This window comes from Procambarus clarkii, chromosome 80 (assembly GCF_040958095.1).
Source record: "Procambarus clarkii isolate CNS0578487 chromosome 80, FALCON_Pclarkii_2.0, whole genome shotgun sequence".
Taxonomy (NCBI): Eukaryota; Metazoa; Arthropoda; class Malacostraca; order Decapoda; family Cambaridae; genus Procambarus; species Procambarus clarkii.
The window spans coordinates 18,111,543-18,125,266 of record NC_091229.1 but is presented as its reverse complement, the minus strand read 5'-3'; the positions used below and the strand labels follow the sequence as shown (position 1 = coordinate 18,125,266).

The window sequence follows — 13,724 nt, the reverse complement described above, 5'->3', positions numbered from 1 at the left end:
ATGTATTTATAAATATATCCTTACCAGTACATCTAGTCACAGTATTTTAGGGTTATAGACATGGACAACGATAAGTTAGTTACCAGATACCAACTGAACAGTGTTGATATTGCCAAATCTGAATGAGTAGACATCTGGGAGTCATGATTAGTTTGGATTTTTAAGCTAAGAAATCGATGTAATAATGTTTAAAATATTACAAGAAAGTAGATCAGAATTCATTACAGGAAGAGTCAGTAATATGCCACCCGTACACTTGAAACTCCTCTAAACCCCTATGCACTAGACCGCATAGCACCCGCCATAGACCACTACACCACGACACTGACAAAAACCGTGCAATGTGGGATTCAACTGAATCCTCTAGATGTCCTGAGGCTTCCGCTGAAGCCCAATCTGGGTTTCACGCATTGCCCCCCAAGCACTATGGCAATGGTCCAGAAGTGCTGCCTCCAACGCTTCTCCGGTAAACATTGGTTCGGAAATAGGGATTCTTGATTTATGGGACATATTTCCGGAAAACATAACAGACGGGGCATAGCTGGAGCGTTTAATGTGAAGTTTAGTTTGGTATATATAGGAATACCCATCTCTTGTTTCCTGTGTTTAGTTATCTTTTCGCTATTGATTTTGAAGGCAATCGTTTAGTTGTTGAATTATATATAATTACTGAATATAAAATTCTACATGTTGTAACTGAAAATATTTTAAGCTTCCCTCAATTTACGTGTAATCTCATTGAAGTAATGTTTGTGTTGATCTTACAGGTGATTGTTGCCGCCCTGGCCACCTCCTGCTTTGTGGCCACAAGCGCTGAGCCTTCCCCAGTTGCTGAGCCTGGCTACTTAGGGGATTCGGTCGTGGTTTCGGAGGCTTTGGGGGAGGATACGGCGGCTTCGGTGGAGGTTATGGAGGATACGGAGGCTTCTATCGTGGAAAGAGGAGCGCTGAACCTGAAGCTAAGCCGGAAGCTGAGCCCGGTTATCTAGGTGGCTTCAGAGGCTTTGGAGGCTTCGGTGGAGGATATGGAGGCTATGGTGGAGGTTATGGAGGCTATGGTGGAGGTTATGGAGGATACGGAGGCTTCTATCGTGGAAAGAGGAGCGCTGAGCCTGTTGCTGAGCCTGAAGCTGAGCCTGGTTACCTAGGCGGCTTCAGAGGTTTTGGAGGCTTCGGGGGATATGGAGGCTATGGTGGAGGTTATGGAGGCTATGGTGGAGGTTATGGAGGACACGGAGGCTTCTATCGTGGAAAGAGGAGCGCTAAGCCTGAAGCTAATCCCGGTTACCTTGGCGGCTTTGGACGCTTCGGCGGAGGCTTTGGAGGGGGCTACGGAGGCTACGGGGGCTACGGAGGCTATGGATACTATGGTTGAACATCAGCAACTGTCTGCTGACTTACTGTGATTGAGATTTAAAATGTAAAATATATAAATTAAAAGACGACAAATTTTCTCCCATGAATTTTATTTCGATCCTCCATTGCGTATTTCCGGTTAAAATTTATTTTTCATTGATAGTATTGCAAAAATAGTTTGCCGCTGTTCTTTTACTTACGTAATCCACAATCAATTAAAAAATTGTATAGTGTAAAAATTATTTCTATACGACCAGACGAACTCAGTATAGATTTATGGCCAAAATATGTCAAAGGACTGTTTAGTCTTGCTTGTATGACTACAAATTAGTGGGTTTGAAGTGTGTAAACCTCAACACGACTCCTGTGCTATTGATGGTACATCATTATAAAATATTGGTAATTGTGCTATGCATAAGTTGATAAGGAAATTTACCAGTATAAAATTAAACATGAATTATTAAGGGGCACTCGGCATGGCCTGGGTCTCTCTCTTTTCTTCTTTCTCATCTCTCTACTCCTACCCTCTCTCTCATCCCTCTTTCCCCTCTTACCATCTTGGCGTTTACCCGTCCCCCACTCAAAAAAAATCATCGTCTTCCCCATTCCTCCCCTCACTCCACCTTTCTCGTCTCGCCGCCTCTGCACCCTCCAACATGTCCTCCCCTCTCAACCCCTTTCCACCAATTTCCACACCTCTTTCACTTCTCCTTCTTATTCAACCCCTCCACTTTTAACCCCCCCCCCCCCTTTGTTTTCCTTCCCACTTCTACTAAAGCCACCCTCTCCAAGTTCTCATTTCTGGATAAAATTCTGTTCTAAATTTGACAGAGTTGGTGCAATCATGTGTTGGGATTCCTCGCAACTTGGTTAACAGGTTCCTTTGATAGTTCGATTTTTATACAGGCTCGTGCGTCTCTGCTGTGTTTAATGCTAACATGCCTGCAGACGTGTAGATTATCAACATTACTACAGCCGTGGAGGTTATAAACATTACTGCAACCGTTGAGATTATTAAATGACTGCATGCGTGGAGATTATTATATGACTTCTGGCGTGGAGATTATTATATGACTTCTGGCGTGGAGATTATTATATGACTCCTGGCGTGGAGATTATTATATGACTCCTGGCGTGGAGATTATTATATGACTCCTGGCGTGGAGATTATTATATGACTTCTGGCGAGGAGATTATCAAGATTACTGCTGGCGTGGAGATTATCAAGATTACTGCTGGCATGGAGATTATTAACATTACTGCAGGCGTGGAGACTTTCAACATTACTGCAGGCGTGAAAATTATCAGATGACTGCAGGCGTAGAGATTACCAACACTACAACAGGAGTGGAGAATAACAAAAGATATGTTATTTTAGGCTTACTTTAACTTTGAGGGTTATAATCATCTTGTAAACAGTACAATGACCTATATTTTATAACGATATTCACCAACACTGCCAGAGTCGTATTGAGGTTCATACATAATAACTTCTGGTGCATATATATATATATATATATATATATATATATATATATATATATATATATATATATATATATATACATATGCACCAGAGGTGGTACCCCTTCTAGGTTTTAAAATATGTATATATATATATATATATATATATATATATATATATATATATTATATTATATATATGTCGTACCTAGTAGCCAGAACTCACTTCTCAGCCTACTATGCAAGGCCCGATTTGCCTAATAAGCCTAGTTTTCATGAATTAATGTTTTTTCGACAACCTAACCTACCTAACCTAAGCTAACCTAACGTTTTTGGCTACCTAACCTAACCTAACCTATGTTTATAGGTTAGGTTAGGTAGGGTTGGTTAGGTTCGGTCATATATCTACGTTAACTTTAACTCCAATAAAAAAAAAATTGACCTCATACATAATGAAATGGGTAGCTTTATCATTTCATAAGAAAAAAATAGAGAAAATATATTAATTCAGTAAAACTTGGCTTATTAGGCAAATCGGGCCTTGCATAGTAGGCTGAGAAGTGAGTTCTGGCTACTAGGTACGACATATATATATATATATATATATATATATATATTATATATATATTATATATATATATAATATTATATATATTATAATATATATATATTATATATATATATATATATATATATATATATATATATATATATATATATATATTTTATATATATATATATATATATATATATATATATATATATATATATATATATATTGCACGATTAAATCTCTGTTATAGTAAATAAAAGAACAGTCAGCTGACAATTGTTGATATTCAACCAAAGTATATATGTAACCTCCAAAGCCTCCATATCCTAATCCAAATCCTCGGCCAAAGTCTCCGAAGTCGCCTGGGTAACCTAGATTAGCTTCAGGCTCCTCTTTCCACGGACGTAACCTCCGCAACATCCATATGCACCACCAAGTCCTCCATATTCTCCCTTAAAACCTCTGAATCCACCTAAGAAACCAGGTTTAGCAACTGGGGGAAGGTTCAGCAAGTAAGATTGATTGATTGCACATTTCCGGTGAAAATATATATTTCATTCAGAGTATTGCAGAAATAGAATGCCACTGTTCTTTTACTAACATAATCCACCATCAATTAAAAAGTTGTATACAGTAAAAATTATTTATTTCTACACGACCAGACGAACTTAGTATAGACTTATGGCGAAAATCTTTCAGAGTACAGTTTAATCTTTAATAAGCCTCCAGCAACCTGGAGGTCTGGTCGGGGACCGGGCCGCACTGATGTTGACCCCCCGAAATCATCGCAAGATAACCGCAAGGTAAGTAACCGCAAGTGAGTCTTCTTTAAATTCTGTAAGCTCAAACTGCATTTTTGTCTGTAATTTTCAGTATCAATGTACGGGTTCAATTTTTTAATATTTTGAAATGCTGAAATGACAGTGTATTTTGGTCGTCAGTTTCCAAAATGCATTTTTTCATAATTTTTGCTAATAAAAGCGTTAAAGCTGCTATATAGTTATATATCGTATCTCTAGTTTGATAGTTTGCTTTAGGGAGGGAGTTGAAGTGAAGTGGATAAACAGTATAACTTCAGTTATTAAGTTTGTTTTTCAATGTATGCGCAGCTCTATCCTAAATTTTGTCAATAAAGTTTGTTTATGACTATGGGCAAGAATACTAAAGTAGTGGCGAGTTCCTCATTATTTACGCGTTGGGAGTTAGGGAGTGTAATATATTCTTAGTAGCTTCGAAACACTACAAAAGAAAAATTAAATGACCTGAGCTCTTTCTTTCCACTTGAGGACGTCGTCAGAGGCAGCACATGAGAGAAAAGGGAGTCAAGCACAGAACAGACCAGTTTAGGATTTATTGGCATATTAGGTGCATCTGCATTTGTGCAGCTACCCTAGACTATATGAAAGGGGTACATAGTGTGTTAAGAGCTAGCTACAGGATGCTAAAAAAAAATCCCCATCGCAGAGCGTGGTTAGACATACAGGGCCAAGTGACCAGCAGCCTGCACCAGAAAATTTTTAATATATTATGAGGGGATGTCAATGCCATTATGATGAGTAATATTTATGTAAGATGCTATCCATACAAATAAGATTCTAAAACATTCATTATGTGCAGCGATTAGATTGTTTATAATTGTTATTATGATGTTCTTGCTGTCGAACTTGCAAGAAAACTTTTCAAATGCTTGAAGAGCAGACTTTGAATCACAGAAAATTATTCCTCCTACTGTGTTTTTTACTGCACTAGTAGCTACTTTCTGTGCAGCTAGTTGTTTGTTTAAAGTTCAGCCAGTTGTTTAACCTGACTCAGATAGTCTGTGTGCAAATATTGTTTTTGTAAACCCTAAAGGCTGTTACAGTGCATCCTGTTGACAACTGGACTGAGCCAACGATGAAGAAATGTTTTTTTAGTTAACACATCTGTATTTATGCAGCTACTCTAGACTATATAAAGGGGGAGTATAAAGTGTGTCAATACCTACTTACGGGATGCTAAAAATCCCCATCACACAAGGTGATTTAGTCATACAAGGCTATGTGATCAGTAGTCTTCAATGGCAAACTATGGATGCAGGGTATCCTCGAAAACGCATGAATGAATAAGGTATTTTTATTATTATTAATACATTAGGAACATCTGCATTTGTGCAGCTACCCTAGACTATATGAAGGGGAGTACAGTGTGTCAAAAAACTAGGTAAGGAAGCTTTTTATTAATGCATTAGGTGCATCTGCATTTGTGCAGCTATCCTAGACTATATGAAGTGGAGTACAGTGTCAAAACGCTAGCTACGTGATGCTAAAAAATCCCCTTCACACAGGATAGGTTAGTCATACAGAGGCATATAAAAAGTAGTCTGCACTGACAGACTCTGGGTTTATTATGAGGATATCATGAACACAAGAGTGAATCAGGTAGCAGTGATACTGAAAGTCCACATCTCGCAAGATGGTTAGTCATTCAGGGCCAAATGTTCAGTAACCTGCACTGGCAAATTTTGGGTGCACTATGAGGATATCTTCGAGAACATGAGAGTGAATAAAGTAATTGCATAGCTCTATGTACCTCATGCCAACGGGTCTGAATGATCTAATAACTGGGCATTTGGTGATGAAGTGTGTGAGACCATGCGGCAGTTCCTGCTCACAGATTTTGCACCTGGAGTGCTCAGGATTGGAAGACCCGTCACCTGTAACCACCTGCCACAAGTAACGGTAACCCAACCTGAGTGTTTGGACCACATAGTTTTGACAACACCGATATAAAGTGATAATAAATCAACGGAAACACCAACCAGTATTTCAGAATTTGCTTCATTAAAACTGCAGATTTTTATTTATTTATTTATTTATTTTTTATTTGTACAAGAGTTCTTACATTCATGTACAGCCACTATTACGCGTAGTGTTTCGGGCACGTCCTTAATACTAAGTTCCCTTGAATAAGACAACGCGAAAAATCGTTTAACAACCAAGTACCCATTTTACTGTTAGAGTGAAACAATAGCTACAGTTAAGGATTGACGCCCAGTAAATCCTTCCCGGCCAGGATACGAACTCAGGACAAAGTGCTTGTGAAACGCTTGGTGAGCGACCAAGATAGGGTTGGTTGGTTTGATGCCAATGTTTCCTTTAGTGTAGCACTTGAGCTGACCCCGATTGGCCTATGCCACTTCCATTCCCCACATGCTTCATGTGTAAAAGTTGGGTGAGGCTAGTTCCAAGTTTTTAGCCTCCTACTTTGGACAGACATTGTCCCATATATGTTATAATATTTTAATATTACATCAACGAATATAAACTCTAATAATAGTATAAACAATGTCTTAGCTCGATATGTTTTTATTGTCTATATATTGATAGTCACAGAAAACAAAAAGTAAGACTCAGCTGACAATATCTGATATTTAGTTATAGTATCCGTAGCCTTCAAATCTTCTCCTGAAGTCGCCAAAGTAACCTAAGTAACCTGAATTAGCTTCAGGGCTCAGCGCACATATTTCCGCGATAGATGTCCCCGTAGCCTCTATATCCTCGGTATCCTAACCCGAAGCCTCGACCGAAACCTCCAAAACCTCCGAAGCCACCAAGGTAACCGGGCTTAGCCTCTGGGGCAGGAGCAGCGCTTGTGTCCACCAAGCAGACGGCGGCCAAGGCGACAACAATAGGAGAACGCAGTATGGGGTGCATAATATATGACTAAACTAACATGTGTTTTATCTGGTGTTTTGTAAAACAAAAATACAGCAATCACCTACTTCAAACGTGGAATTTAACATTAAATGGCTATTCCGTTTAACATTGCTTTAATTGTTAGAAACCCAAGTCAGCTTGAGGATAACCAACAGTCAACATAGTTATATTTTAAGAAATAAGCATGTAATTAAGGCCGAAGTGCACACGTTTCCAGTGTGTATAATTCTTATATAAGCCAACCCATTCATGTCCCTGAGCGTCATCGACAGTACCATAGTCATAAGTCAAAGCCAAAAAATGAAACGTAATTTCTATCATTTGTCTAGATCCCCTGATGTTGTTAAAATACTATTTTAATTTTGTCTTACGAGGTGATACATTTAACCGTATCATTGTTTTATACCATCATAATAGAGTGGGTTCCCGGCTACGCATGTGTCACTTTTCGCCTACTATCCATTTTTCTCATCACTGGGGAATCTCTCTCAATCTCCAACTACTCTTATATTTCCCTATCCCCACTCTTCTTCACTCTCCATCAGCTCTCCGAATCGCCACTCACTCTCCGCACATCCCCTCTCTCTCTCCTTCCCTCTACCCCCAACATCCGCCTCTCTCTCTCTCTATCCTTCCCTATTTTTAAACATTCACCCTCTCAACCATTCTCTTTCCCTCCCTCTCACCATCACCTCTCTCTTGAAAAGTAAGATATTGAACTAAAATTGTTAAGTAAGCCTATGGACAATATAACCAATATTTAAGACTTAACTTCGTGAAAACTGAATGGAGGGGTTGGGTTTGGATACCAGTATTTTCTTAAGTATGGTACTGAAGCAGAACCCGCCAGACCTATGATACTGCCGCAGTCAGTACTATGCTGACTCTGTGTCATCATGATACTGACACATTTCACCAACGTGCTTCATGTGAGAAAGTTGGGTGAGGCTAGCAACAGGCGTCTCACTCCAACCTCAGACAGACATTCTTTCTTATAACTATAGAAGATTATTTTGTGTTTTTATTTACTTTCTTAATAATATCGCGTCATATATAAACACTAATAATGATATAAACAATGTTTATGCTTGAAAGTTTTTATTTTTTTATAGATTCAAAGACAGAAAACAAATAGAAGGCTCAGCTGACAACAGCTTGTGTTCAACCATAGTATCCGTAGCCTCCATACCCTCCATATCCTCTCCCGAAGCCTCCAAAGCCGCCGAAGCCTCTACCGAAGCCTCCAAAGTAACCTGGATTAGCTTCAGGCTCAGCAGCAGACTCAGCGCTCCTCTTTCCACGATAGAAGCCTCCGTAGCCTCCATATCCTCCACCGAAGCCTCCATACCCTCCCCCGAAACCTCCAAAGCCTCCATATCCTCGTCCGAAACCACCTAGAAAACCTGGATTGGCTTCAGGGTCAGCGCTCCTCTTTCCGCGGTAGTAGCCTCCGTAACCTCCATATCCACCGCCAAAGCCTCCATATCCTCCCCTAAAGCCTCCATAGCCTCCGAATCCTCCGAATCCACCTAAGTGACCAGGTTTAGCAACTGGGGAAGGTTCAGCAAGTGCAGAAGGCTCAGCGCTTGTGTCCACCAAGCAGAAGGCGGCCAGGGCGGTCACAATCACCTATTGGATAAACACAAAATATTACTTCTATTAGAGTAATTTTAATATGGATTATATGGCTTAAAATCAATCAATTATAGGAAGTAGATTTATAAATATCAAACAAGTAACCATCTCAATGATATTATTAAGATAAATCGATAAGGACATTGACGTAACTGATACTGGAGATGGCCTATTAACCCATGCCAGGCACGTCTTACCTACGCTTGAACCATTTTCTAGGGATCCCAATTCTCAGGTCTGTTTTTAATCTAAACTTCTACAGCTTGCGTTTGTCAGTCATGTCACCGGTTACTTTTTGCTTCTCTAGAGAATGTGTGATATCAAATCTCTCTCTCATTAGGGAGTTTTACAGTTCCGAGATTAGCCTTGTCTCCATTCTCTGTAAACTTTGTAAAGAATGTGTCTATTCTATAATACGGTGTCGGAAATTGAACTACATATTCTGAGTGAGACATACACCTAGTAAACCTGAAGAAAAAACTATTAACGTTTTACTTCTAACACTTCTTGTTATATGTATTTATTATTAGTCCTATTTCAAACATTTATACATTGATTTATTTTCCCAAAATCCAGACCAATTATGACCCTCAAATCTCTACGGAATTGAGATTTTAATATTTCAACAATGCCCAGCTGACATCTGGTAATGTTAATAACATTTCCTTTGTTTAGAAGGTCTAAGATTCAACAAGTCTTCAACATAGCTCAGGACCAAAGTAAACTCTCAGTGTATAGAACCCGTGAAGTGAAATACAATTCTCGGTGTACATGTATCTCGTAAGAAGAGAAAGGACTCACCAGGGACTTCATGGCTGTCGGGTGTCTCTCGACTAACTGTGTCCAACTAGAGCCAACGCGTCCTTTTATACCGCTCAGTGAAATCCAACAGTTTCCAGTATGACTGTATTTTCAAGGATAAAAATTACTCTATGTTCCATACGGAAGCCTTTGTATATTAATATCGGTTTGTGGAGACAGCAAAAGCTGCTTACATTGATGATTCTTCGTTAGTCTTTATAATTGTATGTTGGAAGGTTTATGATCGACTCCTTCCCGGACGATGATAGGCTCCTACCAGGCGAAGACTGACTCCTGTCCAGCCCATGATTAATTCTGGACACCATGATTGACTACCGGCCAAGCCATGGTCGACTCCTGGCCAGACCTTGATCGACTCCTGACCAGACCATGATCGACTCTTGATAAGACCATAATCGACTCCTGGCTAGACCATGATTGACGCGTGGCCAGACCATGATCGACTCCTGAACATGACCATAATATCCTCCTGGCCAGATCATGATCGGCTCCTGGCCAGACTATAATCGACTTCTGTCCAGACCATGATCGACTCTTGGCCAGACCAATATCAATTCTTGGCCAGACCATAATCGACTCTTGGACAGACCATTATCGATTCCTGGCTAGACCATTATTGACTCTTGGTCAGACGATGATCGACTCCTGGCAAGAACATGATCGACTCTTGACCAGACCATTATCGACTCTTGGCCAGACCATGATCGACTCTTGGCCAGACCATGATCAATTTTTTGCCTGACCATGATTGACTTCCAGCCGGACCTTGATCGACTTTTGACTAGACCATGATCGACTCTTGGCCAGGCCATGATTGACTCCTGGCCAGATCTTGATCGACTCCTGGCCAGACTATAATCGACTCCTGGTAATCTTATACTCCCCATTTCAATCATTAATATATACAGAGGTTATTCGGTGAATTTCCGCATTAACGGAGAAACATCAGATCAAGTCCCTGCCTCCTTGGAGTTGGACACGGCAATTCGTGATCTCGAGGGATGTCAAGGCTCAGAACACCTGTCAGAGAACTCCATATCGTTATAAATGTTTTTTTTATATTTCTGCCGTAACTCGCAGATTCCACCTTGACTCCTCGCACCTGACGCCCTAACCAGTGACCGCTGTGTGTGCATAACTACGCTATAACTCTTTGGGTGTGTATGGCTTTCAGTTTGCCTCACTGATGTATAAACACTGGCATAATGTGTGTGTGGCTCAGGGTCGAGGAGTAAGAGTTACGGTCGAGGGCAGCTCTGGGTGCCCCCAGATCACGGACATCACCTCAGAGCGAGAGGACAAAGAAGGAAACCGGAGACTCAAATAAGTCAAGGAATATGTCAGGAAGACTTTCTAGTTAGCGTTGAAAGTGGAATGGGTTAGACTAATAGGGGTTAAAGCTAATTTAGTTCATGTTTTTAATTAGAAATATGTCAAGAGAAACACGGGACCAAGTTATTACATTAAATTAAAAAGAGTTTGGAGTATGGGGCCAGGGACGCATGTTGCACTTTGCAAGCACATCTGAATATGACTAGTTGAGCACCTCGCTCCTACTATAGTCATCAACCTACTCATTATCTCCCGGCTTCATCACATTTAACGTTGGATCTCAACCAGGCTGTGATTCAACAGCCTGGTTGACCAGTCCAGCAACCTGGAGGTCTGGTTGGGGACAGGGTCGCATTGATGACGACCCCCGAAATCATCGCAAGGCAACCACAAGGTAAGTAACCACTAGTGAGTCTTCTTTAAATTCTGTAAACTCAAACTGCATTTTTGTCTGTAATTTTCAGTATCAATGTACGGGTTCAATTGTTTTAATATTTTGAAATGTTGAAATGACAGTGTATTTTGGTCGTCAGTTTCCAAAATGCGTTTATTCATAATTTTTGATAATAAAAGCGTCGAAGCTGCTATATAGTTATATATCGTATCTCTAGTTTCATAGTTTACTTTAGGGAGGGAGTTGTAGTGAAGTGGATAAACAGTATAACTTCAGTTATTAAGTTTGTTTTTCAATGTATGCGCAGCTCTATCCTAAATTTTGTCAATAAACTTTGTTTATGACTGCGGGCAGGAATACGAAAGTAGTGGCGAGTTCTTCATTCCTCCCAACATACGAGTTGGGAGTTAGGGAGTGTAATACATTATTTGTAGCTTCGAAACACTACAAAAGAAAAATTAAATGACCTGAGCTCTTTCTATCCACTTGGGGGACGTCGTCAGTGGCCAAACATGAGAGAAAAGGGAGTCAAGCACAGAACAGACCAGTTTAGGATTTATTGGCATATTACGTGCATCTGCATTTGTGCAGCTACCCTAGACTATATGAAAGGGGTACATAGTGTGTTAAGAGCTAGCTACAGGATGCTAAAAAAAATCCCCATCGCAGAGCGTGGTTAGTCATACAGGGCCAAGTGACCAGCTGCCTGCACCAGCAAATTTTGAGTATATTATGAGGGGATGTCAATGTCATTATGATGGGTAATATTTATGTAAGATGTTACCCATTCAAATAAGACTCTAAACATTCATAATGTGCAGCGATTAGATTGTTTATAATTGCTATTATGATGTTCTTCTTGTCGAAATTGCTAGAGAACTTTTCAAATGCTTGAAGAGCAGACTTTAAATCACAGAAAATTATTCCTCCTACTGTGTTTTTTACTGCACTAGTAGCTACTTTCTGTGCAGCTAGTTGTTTGTTTAAAGTTCAGCCAGTTGTTTAACCTGACTCAGATAGTCTGTGTGCAAATATTGTTTTTGTAAACCCTACAGGCTGTAACAATGCATCCTGTTGACAACTGGACTGGGCCAACGATGATGAAATGTTTTTTTAATTAACACATCTGTTTTTATGCAGCTACCCTAGACTATATAAAGGGGAGTATTAAGTGTGTTAATACCTACCTATGGGATGTTAAAAATCCCCATCACACAAGGTGATTTAATCATACAGGGCCATGTGATCAGTAGTCTTCAATGGCAAACTTTGGATGCAGGGTATCCTCAAGAACGCATGAGTGAATAAGGTATTTTTATTATTATTAATACATTAGGAACATCTGCATTTGTGCAACTACCCTAGACTATATGAAGGGGAGTACAGTGTGTCAAAAGGCTAGGTAAGGTAGCTTTTTTTAATGCATTAGGTGCATCTGCATTTGTGCAGCTACCCCAGACTATATGAAGTGGAGTACAGTGTCAAAACGCTAGCTATGTGATGCTAAAAAATCCCGTTCACACAGGATAGGTTAGTCATACAGAGGCATATAAAAAGTAGTCTGCACTGACCGACTCTGGGTTCGTTATGAGGATATCCCGAACACAAGAGTGAATAAGGTAGCAGTGATACTGAAAGTCCCCATCTCGCAGGATGGTTAGTCATTCAGGGCCAAATGTTCAGTAACCTGCACCGGCAAATTTTGGGTGCACTATGAGGATATCTTCGAGAACATGAGAGTGAATAAAGTAATTGCATAGCTCTACGAACCTCATGCCAACGGGTCTGAATGATCTAATAACTGGGCATTCGGTGATGTAGTGTGGGAGATCATGCGGCAATTCCTGCTCACAGAGTTTGCACCTGGAGTGCTCAGGATTGGAAGATCCGTCACCTGTAGCCACCTGCCACAAGTAACGGTAACCCAACCTGATCCTGGCAATCCCTATGTCGCACAGTCTGGTGGACGTTTTGTGCTGCCCATAGATATAGGTTTCAGATCTGAACAAATCAAAGCTATTTATACTAGTACTTTCAGGATGTTCAGAGTCAGTAATTTCTTTCCTATCAGACCTGGGTGTTTGGACCAATACAGTTTTGACAACATCGATATAAAGTGATAATAAATCAACGGAAACACCAACCAGTATTTCAGAACTTGCTTCATTAAAACTGCAGATTTTTATTTATTTATTTGTTTATTATTTATTTATTTATTTATTTATTTATTTATTTAATTTTTTTTTTATTTGTACAAGAGTTCTTACATTCATGTACAGCCACTAGTATGCGTAGTGTTTCGAGCACGTCCTTAATACTATGTTTCCTTGAATACGACAACGCGAAAAATCGTTTAACAACCAAGTACCCATTTTACTGTTAGAGTTAAACAAAAGCTACAGTTAAGGATTGACGCCAAGTAAATCCTCCCCGGCAGGATACGAACCCAGGACAAAGTGCTCGTGAAACGCTT

General features: G+C 40.0%; 2 protein-coding genes across 2 annotated transcripts in view; one reads left to right on the top strand and one right to left on the bottom strand.

Moving 5' to 3' along the window:
• LOC138357909 (ctenidin-3-like) overlaps positions 1–1,454 on the top strand; it is a 22,806-nt gene extending 21,352 nt beyond the window's left edge. Inside the window, exon 2 of the mRNA XM_069315080.1 lies at positions 850–1,454. Coding sequence (XP_069171181.1) covers positions 850–1,375 — 526 coding nt within the window. The 3' untranslated portion in view covers positions 1,376–1,454. The remainder of the gene's footprint in view (positions 1–849) is intronic.
• Positions 1,455–8,149: 6,695 nt separating this feature from the next.
• Positions 8,150–9,560, bottom strand: LOC138357872 (uncharacterized). Its single transcript, XM_069315033.1, has 2 exons — positions 9,505–9,560; positions 8,150–8,697 (listed from the first exon to the last, which is right to left on the bottom strand). The coding sequence occupies exons 1-2, from the start codon at positions 9,514–9,516 to the stop codon at positions 8,230–8,232; spliced, it is 480 nt and encodes a 159-aa protein (XP_069171134.1). The 5' UTR covers positions 9,517–9,560; the 3' UTR covers positions 8,150–8,229.
• Between the last annotated feature and the right edge of the window lie 4,164 nt (positions 9,561–13,724).